The sequence below is a fragment of the Puma concolor genome, chromosome C1 (assembly GCF_028749965.1).
Source record: "Puma concolor isolate L17-30 chromosome C1, mPumCon1.1.hap2, whole genome shotgun sequence".
Lineage (NCBI taxonomy): Eukaryota > Metazoa > Chordata > Mammalia > Carnivora > Felidae > Puma > Puma concolor.
Genome location: NC_141674.1, coordinates 28,387,306 through 28,400,714, shown reverse-complemented (window position 1 = coordinate 28,400,714; position 13,409 = coordinate 28,387,306). Strand labels below are relative to the sequence as shown.

The window sequence follows — 13,409 nt, the reverse complement described above, 5'->3', positions numbered from 1 at the left end:
AAAAAACAACGATCTGAGGAACAGCAGTAGCTTGTGTGCGTATGTGGGTGAGAGAGTGTATTTGTTACCTTTTGCTGGACAGCTGATTACATGAAACCGAGGGTCCTAAAACAATGGCATTACGATCTCACCGACTGTGGGTTGGGAAGCAGCACAGGTTAGCTGGGTCCTCTGCGCGGGGACTGTGACAGGCTGCGGTCGAGGTGTTGCCTAAGGCCACAGTCATCCCAAAGCTGCGCTTCCAAGCTCGCTCACATGGTTGTTGTCAGCAGTCAGTTCCTCCCGCGCTGTTGCACTGAAGGCTTCAGCTCTGTGTTCGCTGCTGGCTGGAGGCTGCCCTCTGTTCCTGGCCACGTGGGCCTCTCCACAGGGCGACTCGCATGGCAGCCAGCTGCCATCAGAGCAGCCAGCGAGAGTGCGAGCAAGAGGGCCAGTCTCCTGGAGCCTAATCTTAGGAGTGACATCCCATCACTCGTGATGGGGGCAGGGGGAGTTCAAAGCAAATCAGTAGTCCAGTCCGCACTCAAGGGGAGGGGATTCCGCAAGGGCATGAGTACCAGGGACGGGGATCTCTGGAGCTAGCTAGAAGCTTCCTAGCACAGTGAACCTGGGCAGAGTGAGAAAGGCCCTGTGGGATAAAAGGAGCCAGAGAAGGAGAGTCTGGATGCCAGAAATTATCTAGAAGATAAGCAATGTCTGAGGACTCAGAAAGTCTCAAAAAAGGAATGCTTTTAAGGGCAAGAATGGTTAGTCGGGAGAGGGCATGGGTGGGGGGGGCGCAGGAGGAGCTGAGGGGGGAGAGTAGCTGGCGAGATGGAGTAGCTGGAGAGCACGGGGTTTGGAGACAAGGGTTGAGGAGGTCAGAGTAGCTGATGGTGGAGTAGCTGTAAGCAGGAATAGGAAGTAGGATGGCTGGGTTGCTGGGAGCAGCCAGCTTGCCACTCGACTGGAACCCATCAAGGGCCTTCAGCTTTGAGGCAGGTATATTTGCAGGTGGGATGGTGGCTGCTTCTCTGGGAAGGTGCCCTCAGGCCCGGAGGAGTGGGGTCTTGCCTGCTGCTTTGGGGCACCCCGCTCCCCTAGGCATGCGTGGGCCTCCAGGAGCCAGTTTTGGAGAGGACAGCCCTTACCAGAGCCAGAAGGCCCCGGAGAATAGTAGATACAACTTTCCTCCCAACCCCTGCCCCCACCGCCCTGACTCCTGACAAACACAGCTTCTTTCCCATCCCCTCCCCATCCCCCCGGCCCTGCACCAGCCTGTTCAAGCACACCCCTGCTGTCACGCACACCGGAGCTGGGCCGGGTGCCAGTGAGACAGGCTGACATCACAGACAGGCACAGCTAGACTTGGAAGCGGCCGGGCACAGTGGGGCCCACAGAGCCACCTGCTCCCCTGGGGACCCTGGAGGCAGGGCCATTCCCCCCGCTGGGAGCAGCTAGCTGGCTGGCTGTAACTTCCTGAGAAAACTCAGGAATGCTGTGCAGCCTGATCTGCCCATTCTTCTCGGCAGCAGGGGACATTCAACCTCGGCCCCCTCTCCCTGCCCCCCACACCTTCTCTGAGTCTCCCCAGCCAGCCGGGGCAAGCACAGCTGCCCACCCACCAGGCCTGATCTTAGCCATGCTAGCTGTGTTCGCACAGCAGCGTCCAGCCCGGGATGCTCTGGGGACAATCACAGGAGATAAAGGGCCTGCAGACCACCTGCTCTGACTGCCCCCACTTCTCGCCCCCCCCCCTCCTCAATGAAGCACAACAGACAAACCCTCGTCTTCCCCTGGAACACGGCACACAGGGGGAGCCCTCTTTGGCTGCAGTGGAAGTGGGGGGAGGCCAGAACCCACCAAGCTTTACCCTCACTGGCATCCGCTTCTCCCTGTCTACCCTCACAGAGGTTTCTATGAGGCAGTGAAGCTCAGTGGTTAGGAGCATGGACTCTAGAGCCAGATGGCCTGGGTTCGAAGCCTAAATTTGCTACTAACCTTGAGCAAGTTACTTGGCCATGCTTCCGTTTCCGTAGAACGGAGCCAAGGGTAGTACCCGCCTCCTCGGATCGTCGTGGAGAATCAGCCAGTTAATGCAGATAAAGCTCTTAGAACAAGGCCTGCACATGTAGACCTTTAATACATGTCAGAGGAAGGAAACTCATTTAAATTTAAAAAACAGTCAGTCTGAAAATCACTGCGCCACGGCAAAGAGCCAGGCGTTTCTGGGGGGGGGGGGCGGGGGGCTGAGTCTGAATCCCGGCTTCATCACTCCCCAACTGTGTGTGTCGGGACCTCCTCTCCCAGGGCCTCAGTATCCACGTCTGAGCACCGGGTCGCATTCTTTCCTCTGAGGGCCATAGACAGGGTTCAGTGGCTAGAGCGCTGCTAAGTAGAGGGTATGGTACTTGGCCCCCGGTGTGCTCAGTGACTGTGTGCATCCCCCCCTCCCCTCGTGGCCCAGAAATCCAAGATCTCCACCTTTGAGAAGATGTGGGCCTTCATGAGCAGCAAGCCCTCGGCGTTGGTGAAGAACAACGAGGAAGGCATCCAAAGGACCCTGACAGCCGACTATGCGCTGCTCATGGAGTCCACGACCATCGAGTACGTCACCCAGAGGAACTGCAACCTTACACAGATCGGGGGCCTCATCGATTCCAAGGGCTACGGCATTGGCACACCCATGGGTGAGCGAGGGGCTGCAGGCGGGAGTGGGGCTTGGGGGACAGAGGATGGGCAGGGCCCCCACATCCACCCACACACACAGTCTTCTGCCCCCTCTCCCAGCTCATCCCACCGAATCTAAAAAGGTGGCATTTCTTCAGCCCAGAGACCAAGGCGTACGTCCCAACCTCGCGGGGTCAGCCGGGGCCTAGGCAGAGGAGAGCTGGGGGCAACCCAGAGGCGGAGTGAGGCAGGGCGGGGGTGGGGGTGGGGTCCGTTCAGAGGTCATGGCTGTTCTCCCTGACTTTTCCCCTGCTGATGCAGCCCAGATACACCGTGCGTTCCAGGGGCCTGTGGAGACAGGGACTCCTAGGCAAAACTCCCCACCCCAAATCAGGACGTTTCTCCCACCCAAACACCGTAGATCATTCAAAGAGGGGCTTTTGTGAGCCTACGGAGGTGGTGGCCAGCACCGAGCAGGGTGCCGGCAGGGCGAACGCACACGGCACTGAATGCCGCTGCCAGCCGGACCCCTGTCCCCCACGCAGGCTCCCCGTACCGGGACAAGATCACCATTGCCATCCTGCAGCTGCAGGAGGAAGACAAGCTCCACATCATGAAGGAGAAGTGGTGGCGAGGCAGCGGGTGTCCCGAGGAGGAAAACAAAGAGGCCAGCGCCCTGGGCGTCCAGAAGATCGGGGGCATCTTCATCGTCCTGGCCGCCGGGCTGGTCCTGTCCGTGCTGGTGGCCGTGGGCGAGTTTGTGTACAAGCTCCGCAAAACAGCGGAGCGAGAGCAGGTGAGCCTCGAGGACCGGGACCTGCGCGGGGAGGGGAGGGAGAAGGGAGGACAGGGTTCCAGCTGGGTTCGTGGGTTCGTGCCTCCCAAGCGCACGGGGTATCTGAGCCCACCCTGCCTCCCCCTGTCCCCCCCCCCCCCCGCGCCGACCAGCAGGCCCGCCGGCCCCACCCCTGCTCTGACTCCGAGCACACACTCCCACCGCTGCTGTTCCATTCCAGGACAAGCCCCCTCGCCTCCAGCTGGACCGTGCGACAGCCTCCAGTCTGGCCTTCCTACCTCCCCACTCCCATCTGCTCTCCATACACAGCTAGTGCCCTGTTTCACACTTAATTCAAACCGTGTCGTTCCCCTGCACAAAACCCTCCATGGTAATTGTTGGAGCTCGGTGATGGTTACATAGGGATTCATTATACGCTTCCCTCTCCTGCATATAGTTGGAAATTTCCATAATCAAAAGTTTAAAAAAGAAAAGAATGTTAAGAGGTCTGGCCCAAGTGTACATGCAGGAGAAGTCTGCTCAACCCAACTGATTAATTCAAGTGTGGTTGAGCAATGTTTCTGGGTCCTGGTAGCAAATTAGAATCACAGGGAGAGAGTTTTTTAAGTGCTAATGTCCTGGCCTCACTCCCAGAGACGGTTTTAATTGGTCTGTGGCAGAGCCTGGCGTTGGTGTCTTAAGAAAGCGTACTTATAGGGTGATTTAAATGTGCACGTGAGTTGAGGGCTGGACAGAGGTCCCTCTCACAGAGAAGTTCAAAGGGACATAGGGCCAGTGTGGAAGGAGACTGCAGTTAAGTCCCGTGTGGAAGGGACCATTCAAAACAGGCGCTTTTTACATCCAATCAGAAATGAAATAGGGCCCTTTATAATCAGAAAGCCAGAGTCAGCAAAGAGGAAGGGGAAAGATCATTCTTGGTGTCGCATTTCTCCTGGGCAGGAGGAAAGGGACATGTTCCCGTATTGCTGGGATCAGTCCAAGCGGATACGTTTTTGGAAGGCAACTTTGCGGTCTGGACAGAGTCTTAAAAGTGGCCACACATTTTGACAGTGAATTTCTACTTTTCGAAATGCACCCAGTGGAAGTGGCCAAGGGTAGATGCAGTTTTATTTACAAGGATGTTCACGGAAGTGTTAATTGTCACATGAAGAATGGCGTGGGGGGGAACCCTTGACGTCCAATCAAAAAGAATGGCTAAAAAAAATTACAATACATTAAAAAAGAACCACCAAATTCTTTAGGAATTCCCAATACCATTGGCATGAGCTCCACATTTCCCCAAAAGCCTACAAGACCTGGTCTTGGTCCACTTGTCTGACTTTCTCCCTCTCACACTGAACTCCTTTACTCTGCTCCACACACATCGGCCTTCTTTTTAGTCCTTAACACACCAAACACAGTTCAGCCCCAGGCCATTTGCACATGCTGTTCCAGCCACCTGCAATGCTCTTGCCCCAGAGCACCCTGTCGTTGGCCTGTTCTAGCCATTCAGGTTTCAGCTCAAATGCCACCACTCAAGTAACCTTCCCCACCTGCCCCCACGCCCAGCCCCCGCTCTATCCCATTCCACTGGTTTATTCTCTTAGAGATAGTTACCATTCCCTGAAGTGATTTATTTGCTTGCAAGTTTATTACCTGTTTCTATCACATCCTAGACCGTAAGCTCCCTGAGGGCTGAGACCTGTCTTTTTCACGTCTGTATGCCTAACATTTAGAACAGTGCATGGAACATAGCAGGCCCGCAATAAATATTTTCAGAATGAATAAGGGAGGTAAGAGGGAGGCTATTCTGTGTTTAGTGGGTGAACAGGGGAAGCTTGGAGGGGAAGCGGGTAAGAGGCAGAGCCAGAATTCGAATTCCCCTGCACCACACCAGCCGCCCACAGGTGCCTGGGTGTGCTAATACCCTGACCTCATGCAGAAGTTGAGCTATCAACAGCGCCCCCTGTCTGCCAGACAAGTCACAGGACAGCCTCCGTCTGTTGGGCTCAGAGGAGCCACTGCCCTCAGATACCTGCAGGCAAAGCTGTACCTTTGCCTTCCCTTCTGGGTGCCCATGAGGGACCCAGGCCAGAAGCCGCTGCCACCCCGCTGCCTCGCAGGGACCCGCCTCCCAGTTGCGCACCTTGAGAAACATGCTGGACTTTCCCTAGTGGGAGCACAGTGATTCTCCCCTCAGTTGGAAGCCCTCCCAGGGGAAAGGTTACCCATACATTCACCGGGTGTTTCTTAAGCTTGACTCTGGGCCAGGCCAGAGCTGGGCTCACCCGGACGAGGCTGGTTTGGTTCCTGCCCTCAGAATCTAGTGGACAAAAATCAGACAGGTCAGCTTCTCAAACTTTAAGGTACGTGCCAATCAGAGCCTCAGTTTGCTCCTCTGTGAAATGGGGATAGGATGATACTACCTGCCCTATCTCCCTTAGTCTCCAAACAAGAATGTAATGCTTTGTAGGCTGCCCCACAAACTGGTCATCCTGAGTTGGCAGCGGGTGGGTGGCCTGAAGGTGAGAGAGAGACAGGCAGCCTTGGCACAGCCTGGGGAGGAAAGGGAGGCACTGGCTGGGGTTGCAAGGCCAAGCCTCACCCATGTGCCCCTTGCCCTCCCTCCCCACCCCAGCGCTCCTTCTGCAGCACCGTAGCCGACGAGATCCGTTTCTCCCTCACCTGCCAGCGTCGGGTCAAGCACAAGCCGCAGCCTCCCATGATGGTCAAGACTGACGCTGTCATCAACATGCACACATTCAACGATCGCCGGCTTCCGGGCAAGGACAGCATGGCCTGCAGCACACCATTGGCCCCTGTATTCCCCTAAGCACAGGTGGGGTGGGGACCGAAGGCCTGGGGGCAGGGCAGAGGAAAGCAAAGGAGACTGGAAGGCACCTCCCCCGTGCCCACACTGGGCTTGGGGACCAGGGCCGTTGCCTGCCTGCTGGGCCAGGAGCCTTCTGCCCTTACCTACCAGGAGACCAGCAGGCCCCCACTTGCCTCTCATTTCTTCTGTGGGTTTCTAAAGCTGCCAGCCGAGACAGCCAAGGCCAAAGGAAGCACATGCCTCTCAGGCCAAACTCACCTGCCCCTCAATTCTCCTCAACAGTCAGAAGTTTCTACCACGGCCCTGCAGAGGCCAAAGAAAATGAGAAACAGCTCTTATATTGCCACTCTTTCCCCATGAGCCCAGGCCTCCTGGGCCTTGACCGTGAGACCAGAGACAAACCTTGGGTACTTTAAGGGTTGTAGTGTGGCAGCCATTGGGAGCTGAAGATGGGATGGCCACCCCACATGTCTTGAGCAGAAGGAAGACCTTCACCCTCAGAGGCTGCTCACATAGTCCTGGTCTCAGGCAGCCCCCATCTTTGCAAAGTTGAAGGCAGAAAGCCCCATAGAGAAAAAGAGGAGTTTGCGGTATGGGAGAGAGGAGAATGCAGAGGCCGCCATCTTGAATTCTTATGGACAATGTCCAATGGCTCCCATTCCTCAAGGAGGTCTCCAGGAGTATAAAGTGGGGGGGAGTGGTCAGAGCAAATTTTCTTTCTGGCCCGAGGATAGAGGCCCCCCCCTGAATCTCTCACAAAGGATGACCAGAGATTCAGTCAGTATTTGAAGCCAGAAGAACAATGGATTCCATGGAAATCCCATAGGCCCTTGAGCCATTGGGTCTCATTTTGCTGGTCACTGGGCTGTTTTCTAAACCCTAGTGGCATTTGAGAGCTTGGGCACTTCGCCATCTACTCATCAGCAACTCTCCATTCCTGGCCAATTGACCTTGACCTCCTTCTGTCATCTCGGAAGGAGAAGAGAAGCCTAGGTTGAAGTGAACGTCATCACCCCTCCTCAAAAGAAGGATCACAGTCCTGCTGCACAGGCTAACTTTGGGGTAGATGGGGAAAGCCAGACGGTCCCTAAAGAACTCTTGGTGTCCTGGGCTTGCCAAACCTAAAGATGCTCCCCAGTAAAAGAAAGTTTTCAGGGACAGAATATCAGAGCTCATAGAGGCCCCAAGAACGGTGAAAGAAAAGCTGCCTCCTGGATAATTAACCAAAGACCCCACACAGAGACACAGGCCATCTTGGCCCCAGTCTCTTGTCCAGAGCAGCTTGGACTTAGTGGGGTTGGGGGGTACAGCAAAGAAATACTCGCAGATGGGGTAACAGTCGGGTGGACCAGATGATCTGTGGGTTCCAGCTAGGTAGAATGGATGCTCTAGAAGTCTTACGATTCTAGAAAAGGAATGAGACGTGGAAGGGTTAGGAGCAAAGTGTCCTTAAAGAGAACATGATGGGGCCAGCAGGGCTTCCCATTGCCGAGGGCAGAGGGCAGTCTCTGAGCAGGGGAGGGAGGGCTGGAGGTTCCGGACAGGGACCCAGAAGACACTAGTCACCGCCCTTCCTCCTCTGTCTTTTTTCTGCTCGGGGAGTCTGGTTAGGGAAGAGCTCCATTGAGATCTCGAGGGCCTTCTCAGTCGGGGTTAAGGGTAACCTCCAGTCCCACCCCCCAGGGACTCCCAAAGCAGGAGAGTGCAGTTGACTCGTGATTAATACTGTTCCTCCTCCAAGCTGTGAAGCTGCAGGACCAGACCAGCTGGCTCCCGCAATCCCAGCAGCTCCAACAGGCTGTGCGCTTGGGAGGCGGGAGAAGGGAGCTGGATGTGCGGCATCGCCAACACGTAATGACAGGAAAAGCCATGCTGTCGTGAGCTTCCATGTGTAGGAGTGTGTGCGTGCGTGCATATATGTGTATCTTTGTGTGTGCGTGAGCTTTAGGGGCTGGGGCTGAAGGACAGATTTGGACGTCTCACAGAGTCCAGGGCATGAAATGAACACAATCCCTGGGTTCTGACGTGTGTGTGCACACATGTGTGTGCATTTGGGATGAGGAAGACAGATCTGGACAAGCAGCAGAGCCCCATACACGTAAAAACAGAAGAAGCCATGTCTTAATGGGGTTCTGGTGAGTATACATATGTGTACACGTGTGCACAAGTGGGTATGCTTATGTGTGTGTGTGTGTGTGCACGTGCGTGCACATTTATGCGCCAGTGGCAGAGGTTGGAGGACAGGATAGAACCCGGAGCATCGCCAAATGTTGAAAAGGAGAAGCCATGTCATCAAGGGGTGCACGTGGGTGTGTGCGTGGGCTCGTGTGTGCAGCAGAGAGCAGGAGGGAGGACAGAAGCAGACAGACAGCCGGCACAGCTCAGTGCATGTATGCAAGAAGCCATGCGGAACTGGAGTTTCTCAGTGTTGGGGGAACGTGCTCGCACACGTGTGTTCACACTCACACATGTGCTCCCAGCTCGCAGTAGAAGCACAGATGGACAATCCAGCAAGGCAGGGAACCAGGGTCTATTTGCACTTCTGTTGTGGGGGAGAGATCGTCGGTCACAAGGATCTGTCGACATCGTGTGCTCTTGCGTATGACGCTCCGTGAACGTGCCGTGTGCTTCTGGGGCCGCGCGCATACGTGGACTGGCGGGGGGAGAAAGAGAAGTGGCATGAGCTGGGAAGAGGCTTCATCAGTGGCGTGAACAGTCCTGGGCATCAGAGGCACCATTCCCTCGGGAACCCCCTCTCCCCCAGAAAGTACTTAAGTGATTGGGGTGACAATGCTGCCCGACTCCCCCTCCCACTCAAGCCTTATGTCCGTGTGTGCGGCGAATGGGCAGACTCCGGCTGGTGCCCTCTGTTTGGCTTCGAGGCCAGCCCAGTGTTCAAAGTGCAGTGGAAACCGCTTCTGCCCAAGTGTGAGCTGTCGTCTCTCCCGGGGCAGAAGAAGTGCCGGGCGGCACTTCTGGGGCAGAAGGTTTTCCCGTGGAGGCGGGCCAAGAGGAAGTCAAGACTGGGCCCGCCCTGCCAGCAGGTGCACCCCGGGGCTGCAGAGGGTGCCCGTGGGCACGCCCACACGCGGTGGCACTGAGGTTGGCCCATGGAAGCATAAAAGCTGGCTTTGACAGCGCGGAAGACGGGACTCGCGGGAGCACCTGCCGGACCGCCCTCGTCTGGCCCCACACGCCTTGCCTTCACAGAAGACTGACCCCCACCTTCCACCTGCGTCTCCCACCCGCCATGCCAGTGCCTCCTCTCAGCCTGGCCAAACTGAGGGGCCACCCCCTCCCCAGCCACCCTGGGGATTTGGGACGATGAGCCCTCCTCCTCTCTCTCTCCCCTTGACCCGTTCCTGGTCTGTCTGCTGTGGACAGTTAAGAAAACCCTGACGGCTTTGTTGCCATCAGACGGCCCTACTCTGCGAGCGCCTCTCCAGGGGAATAAGGCTCTCTTGGCAGGTGAGCTGACTCCGAGTCTCTGGAGGGTTGGAGGGCCTCCCCACCCCCACCTCACGGCCAAGACTGCCTCAACGAGAAGAGCACATCCCGGCTTCCTCCCCAATGCACTTGGCAGACAGACTGTGATGGCCCAGAATGGGGGAGGGGTGTGGCAGCATCCGATGAAGTTTCCACGTGGTGAGAAGTCACTCCCCTCCTTACACCGGAGGCGAGCAGGGGACAGACCCAGGCACACGCTCACGGAGAACAGTCAGAGGCTCCCTCCCTGCTTTCTTTTCCAGGGGTTACTGTGTGGAGTTTTGCAAAGCTGCTGCTTCGTGGCTCAGCATGAGGCCAGTCCCTCCCCAAGCCTTTCTCAGCTGTATGCACAAACATCTGGAAGGTGGCCAAACTCTGGCCCATGTCTGGACTGGTCCCGTGTGGATAGCCATCTGGAAGGGCCGAGGGTTAGGGTTAGGGTTAGGACGAACAACTGTAAGGACCTAACATCTGGGACAGACCAACCCCTGGACAGATGCAAGAAATGAGCCCAGTTCTGTGGACAGGTCTGGAATAGACGCATCCGGAACAGTCTCCCAGGCTGAGTGGACACATCTGGAAGGGGCCCAGCTGCTTGCCGCCGTAGAAGGGCCCTGCCCTTTGTCCCCATGCCAGTTTGAATCGAGCTCTCATTTTTCAGTCGTGGATTTGCCCTGGAGTTAAGATTTCAGAGCTGAGGCCATATGTGACGTCACAAAACTGTTTTTGGTAGAAGGTTAATGTTCTGTACCATATATATATGAATGTAAAAAGATATATATATATATGCTGTATATATATATATGTATATATATATGCACAGTGTATATATGACCCGTAGCCCATGTGTATACGCACCCCTCCCTGCACGTCTGCACACAGAGTGTACATAACCCAGCCAGTATGGGTGGGGACCAGGTGAGGGATGGGGCGATAGCAGCCAAGTCTGGAATGGAGGCCACCTGGGGCAGGGCCGCAGAGAGCCCCGCGGGGATGGGGAGCACACATCAGAGCTCCAAACCCTGAAGAAGAGGACCCTGTGGCTGGGAGGTGAGCCTTGCCCGGGCAGCCTCTGCTGGGGGTGGGGGCAGGGCAGGAGAGACCGACAGGCCTTGTGTCAGTCCGAGCGTGTCTATGGCCTGTGCCTGAGGAGTAATGCCCTATCGGGACCTGGCTCCTGGGACCTCCGCCTGTCACAGTGGCCGGGCATGTGTCCGGCTCCACCCAGAATACCCTCAAAGGCTGGAACATTCTAGGCGGCGAAGGCCTCTGCCTCAGATTCTCACCCCCACACAGAGACGCAGTTCACAGCTAGGAAAAAAACGCTTTTCAGAGGGAATGACCCCAGAGGCACTGTCAGCATGCCAGTGCAATGTCCCAGTGCCCTACTTATGGACCCTGTCCCCATCCCCTGCCTTCTAGAACAGAAGACCTCAAACCACCCTACAGTATGTCTCTGTTTTACAGATCAGAACTCTGGGGCCTCCCGATACGGGGAAGCGGCTGTAGTCATGCCAGCAAGTTTGTCCCACTGCAGACAATGTCCCCAGACCCATTTGACCCAGAGACCAGCTGTTAGGGAGTGACCGAGGAGCCAGAGATGCGAACAGTGCAGTGACACCCGGTGAAAGATGAGAAGCCAGCAAGGCCCTCTGGCCCTAGCACAGCCCACGCCATCTGTCTGCCTCCTCTCCCTGTCTACACCTCCCCCGGCAGGGCGGTCGGCCGGGAGCACCGCCCCCCCCCCCCCCCCCACCATACCTGCAGACCTCCGGCCCTGCCCCGCCTGGGTCTTCCTGTTCTACATAATGCCAGCCTTTTTGCTAGTGGTCCCGCCCTTGCCACCGGTCAGAGCACCTCTGGAGTCTGCAAGGGAGAAGGTACTAGAGTAGACTTCCGTGCGGTCAACAGCCCGCCTTTTGCTCGGGTCCCACGCGTCAGGCTGGTGTGCACTAATCTGCCTCTGGGGCCCCCCCCCGCCAGAGCACATCTGAATCCGGCTCCCCGAGGAGGGGCCTGTCCTGGCTCCAGGGGCCCTCATGCCACTGTGCTCCAAACCCCCACCCCATCTCTGCCTGGGCCGACTTCCTGGCTGGGCCTCCCTTGTCGGGGACTTGGGTTCTCCGCCCCAGGGCTGAGCCCCCAGACAGCGCCATGTGAGACCCCTGGCCTGTCCCACCACCCAGACCAGAGTGCCTGGATGCCCCCCTCTCCCACTCAACATGGTTCCCACACACTGGTCTCTGGGCCATTCAGGGGATGCCCTTTGTGGACATGCAGAATTTCTATGAATATAGTTTTTTGTAAACATTTTGTAACGATTTGGGTTTCATAGTAACTGTGTTACTTGCCAATCATTCTAGGCTGATGTAAATAACTTTCCAAACAAATCTGATTATTTTCCTTTTTAAGACACTGTGATATATTAAAGTGCACAGTTTGCTGTATGAAGTAATATGGTTTTAAATTTTAAATAAAGACATGTTTCTAGAAAACAGGGTCCCCTTGAGGTGTGTTTTCTGTTGCTTTTCTCTCTCTTTCGAACCAGAGGGTACTGGGCCGCTAGGTCCTTTTCACCGCCGACTGACTGTGTCCCGGCAGGAGCCCCTAGTGGTGAGCAGGTAGGGGGCTCCAGCCCAGGCCCCTGGTTCCTATTTCAGATATGAAGGGTGTGGTGACTGTCCTTCACGGCGTCTGACCTCTGTCTCCTTGTGGGCACATCTGTCCCGAACTCATCACCATCCACGTAGCTACCTTGGGAGTTACTGTGTCCTTATGTGACCCTGCCTCTTTGGCCACAGCTGGGGATGTTGGGTGGGCCTCTTATCCAAGCCTGACCAGTCAGAGGTCTTGCCTGAGCTTTTTCAAAGTGGAAATAATGCAGCTGTAAGTCAGTTACTCTCAGGAGATGGAAACCGTACATATAACCAGGGCTCAGGACAGGACATGTTAAGCAGGAGGGGATTGAACACAGATGTGTACAAAACCAGTGGAAGCGATGAGGGAGTAAGGGCCAGCTGGGCCCCCCGTGGCTCCCAGAGTGACACAGAACAGACCTATCCAGGGAGACTCTGGGACTAGAGCTGCAAGGTCACGCCCCGAGCTGTAATCCAGGGCTCAGAAAGCCTGTAATCCAGGGTCAGGAAGCTGCTGTCACCCCTGGCCCCATCACGATGCTTCTCGTCACCTGGGAAGCAATAGTGTGGAAAACTCTCACGTTTCCACGACAGAGACAGCCCATAAGAGGGCAGGAAGGTGGCCTCCACCTCTCTTCTGCCTCCCACAGCTCATGCAAATCGACTTGGTAGAGACTGATTTGCATCCAGAACCCTCCATGCTCCCCATCGCAATCATAAGTCCTAATATTTATTGAGAACTTCCTACGTGGCAGGTGCTATGCTAAACTCTTGACATATATTATTATCTCCTTTACTACTTGCCTTAGAACCTGACACAGCTCAGACCCAACCATACATTCAGTCCGAATGTCCACCACCGTTGACTCAGTATCTCAGTGTCCCCCTTCTAATTCCCTGGAGAATGACTGTTATTAGACTAGCTCTGGTTCGTTGGTCGCCTGTGGCCCAATCAACTGTGGCCAGAGGGAGTGAAGGGTCTCATAATATAATCATGGTACCCAGGCTCTTTGCTTTAGGAGGGCTGAGA

At 55.9% G+C, this 13,409-nt stretch overlaps 1 protein-coding gene across 1 annotated transcript in view; it reads left to right on the top strand.

The window, feature by feature from the left end:
- GRIK3 (glutamate ionotropic receptor kainate type subunit 3) overlaps positions 1 to 12,238 on the top strand; it is a 229,985-nt gene extending 217,747 nt beyond the window's left edge. Inside the window, exons 14-16 of the mRNA XM_086716491.1 lie at positions 2,447 to 2,669; positions 3,195 to 3,445; positions 6,063 to 12,238. Coding sequence (XP_086572617.1) covers positions 2,447 to 2,669; positions 3,195 to 3,445; positions 6,063 to 6,257 — 669 coding nt within the window. The 3' untranslated portion in view covers positions 6,258 to 12,238. The remainder of the gene's footprint in view (positions 1 to 2,446; positions 2,670 to 3,194; positions 3,446 to 6,062) is intronic.
- Positions 12,239 to 13,409: the final 1,171 nt, after the last annotated feature.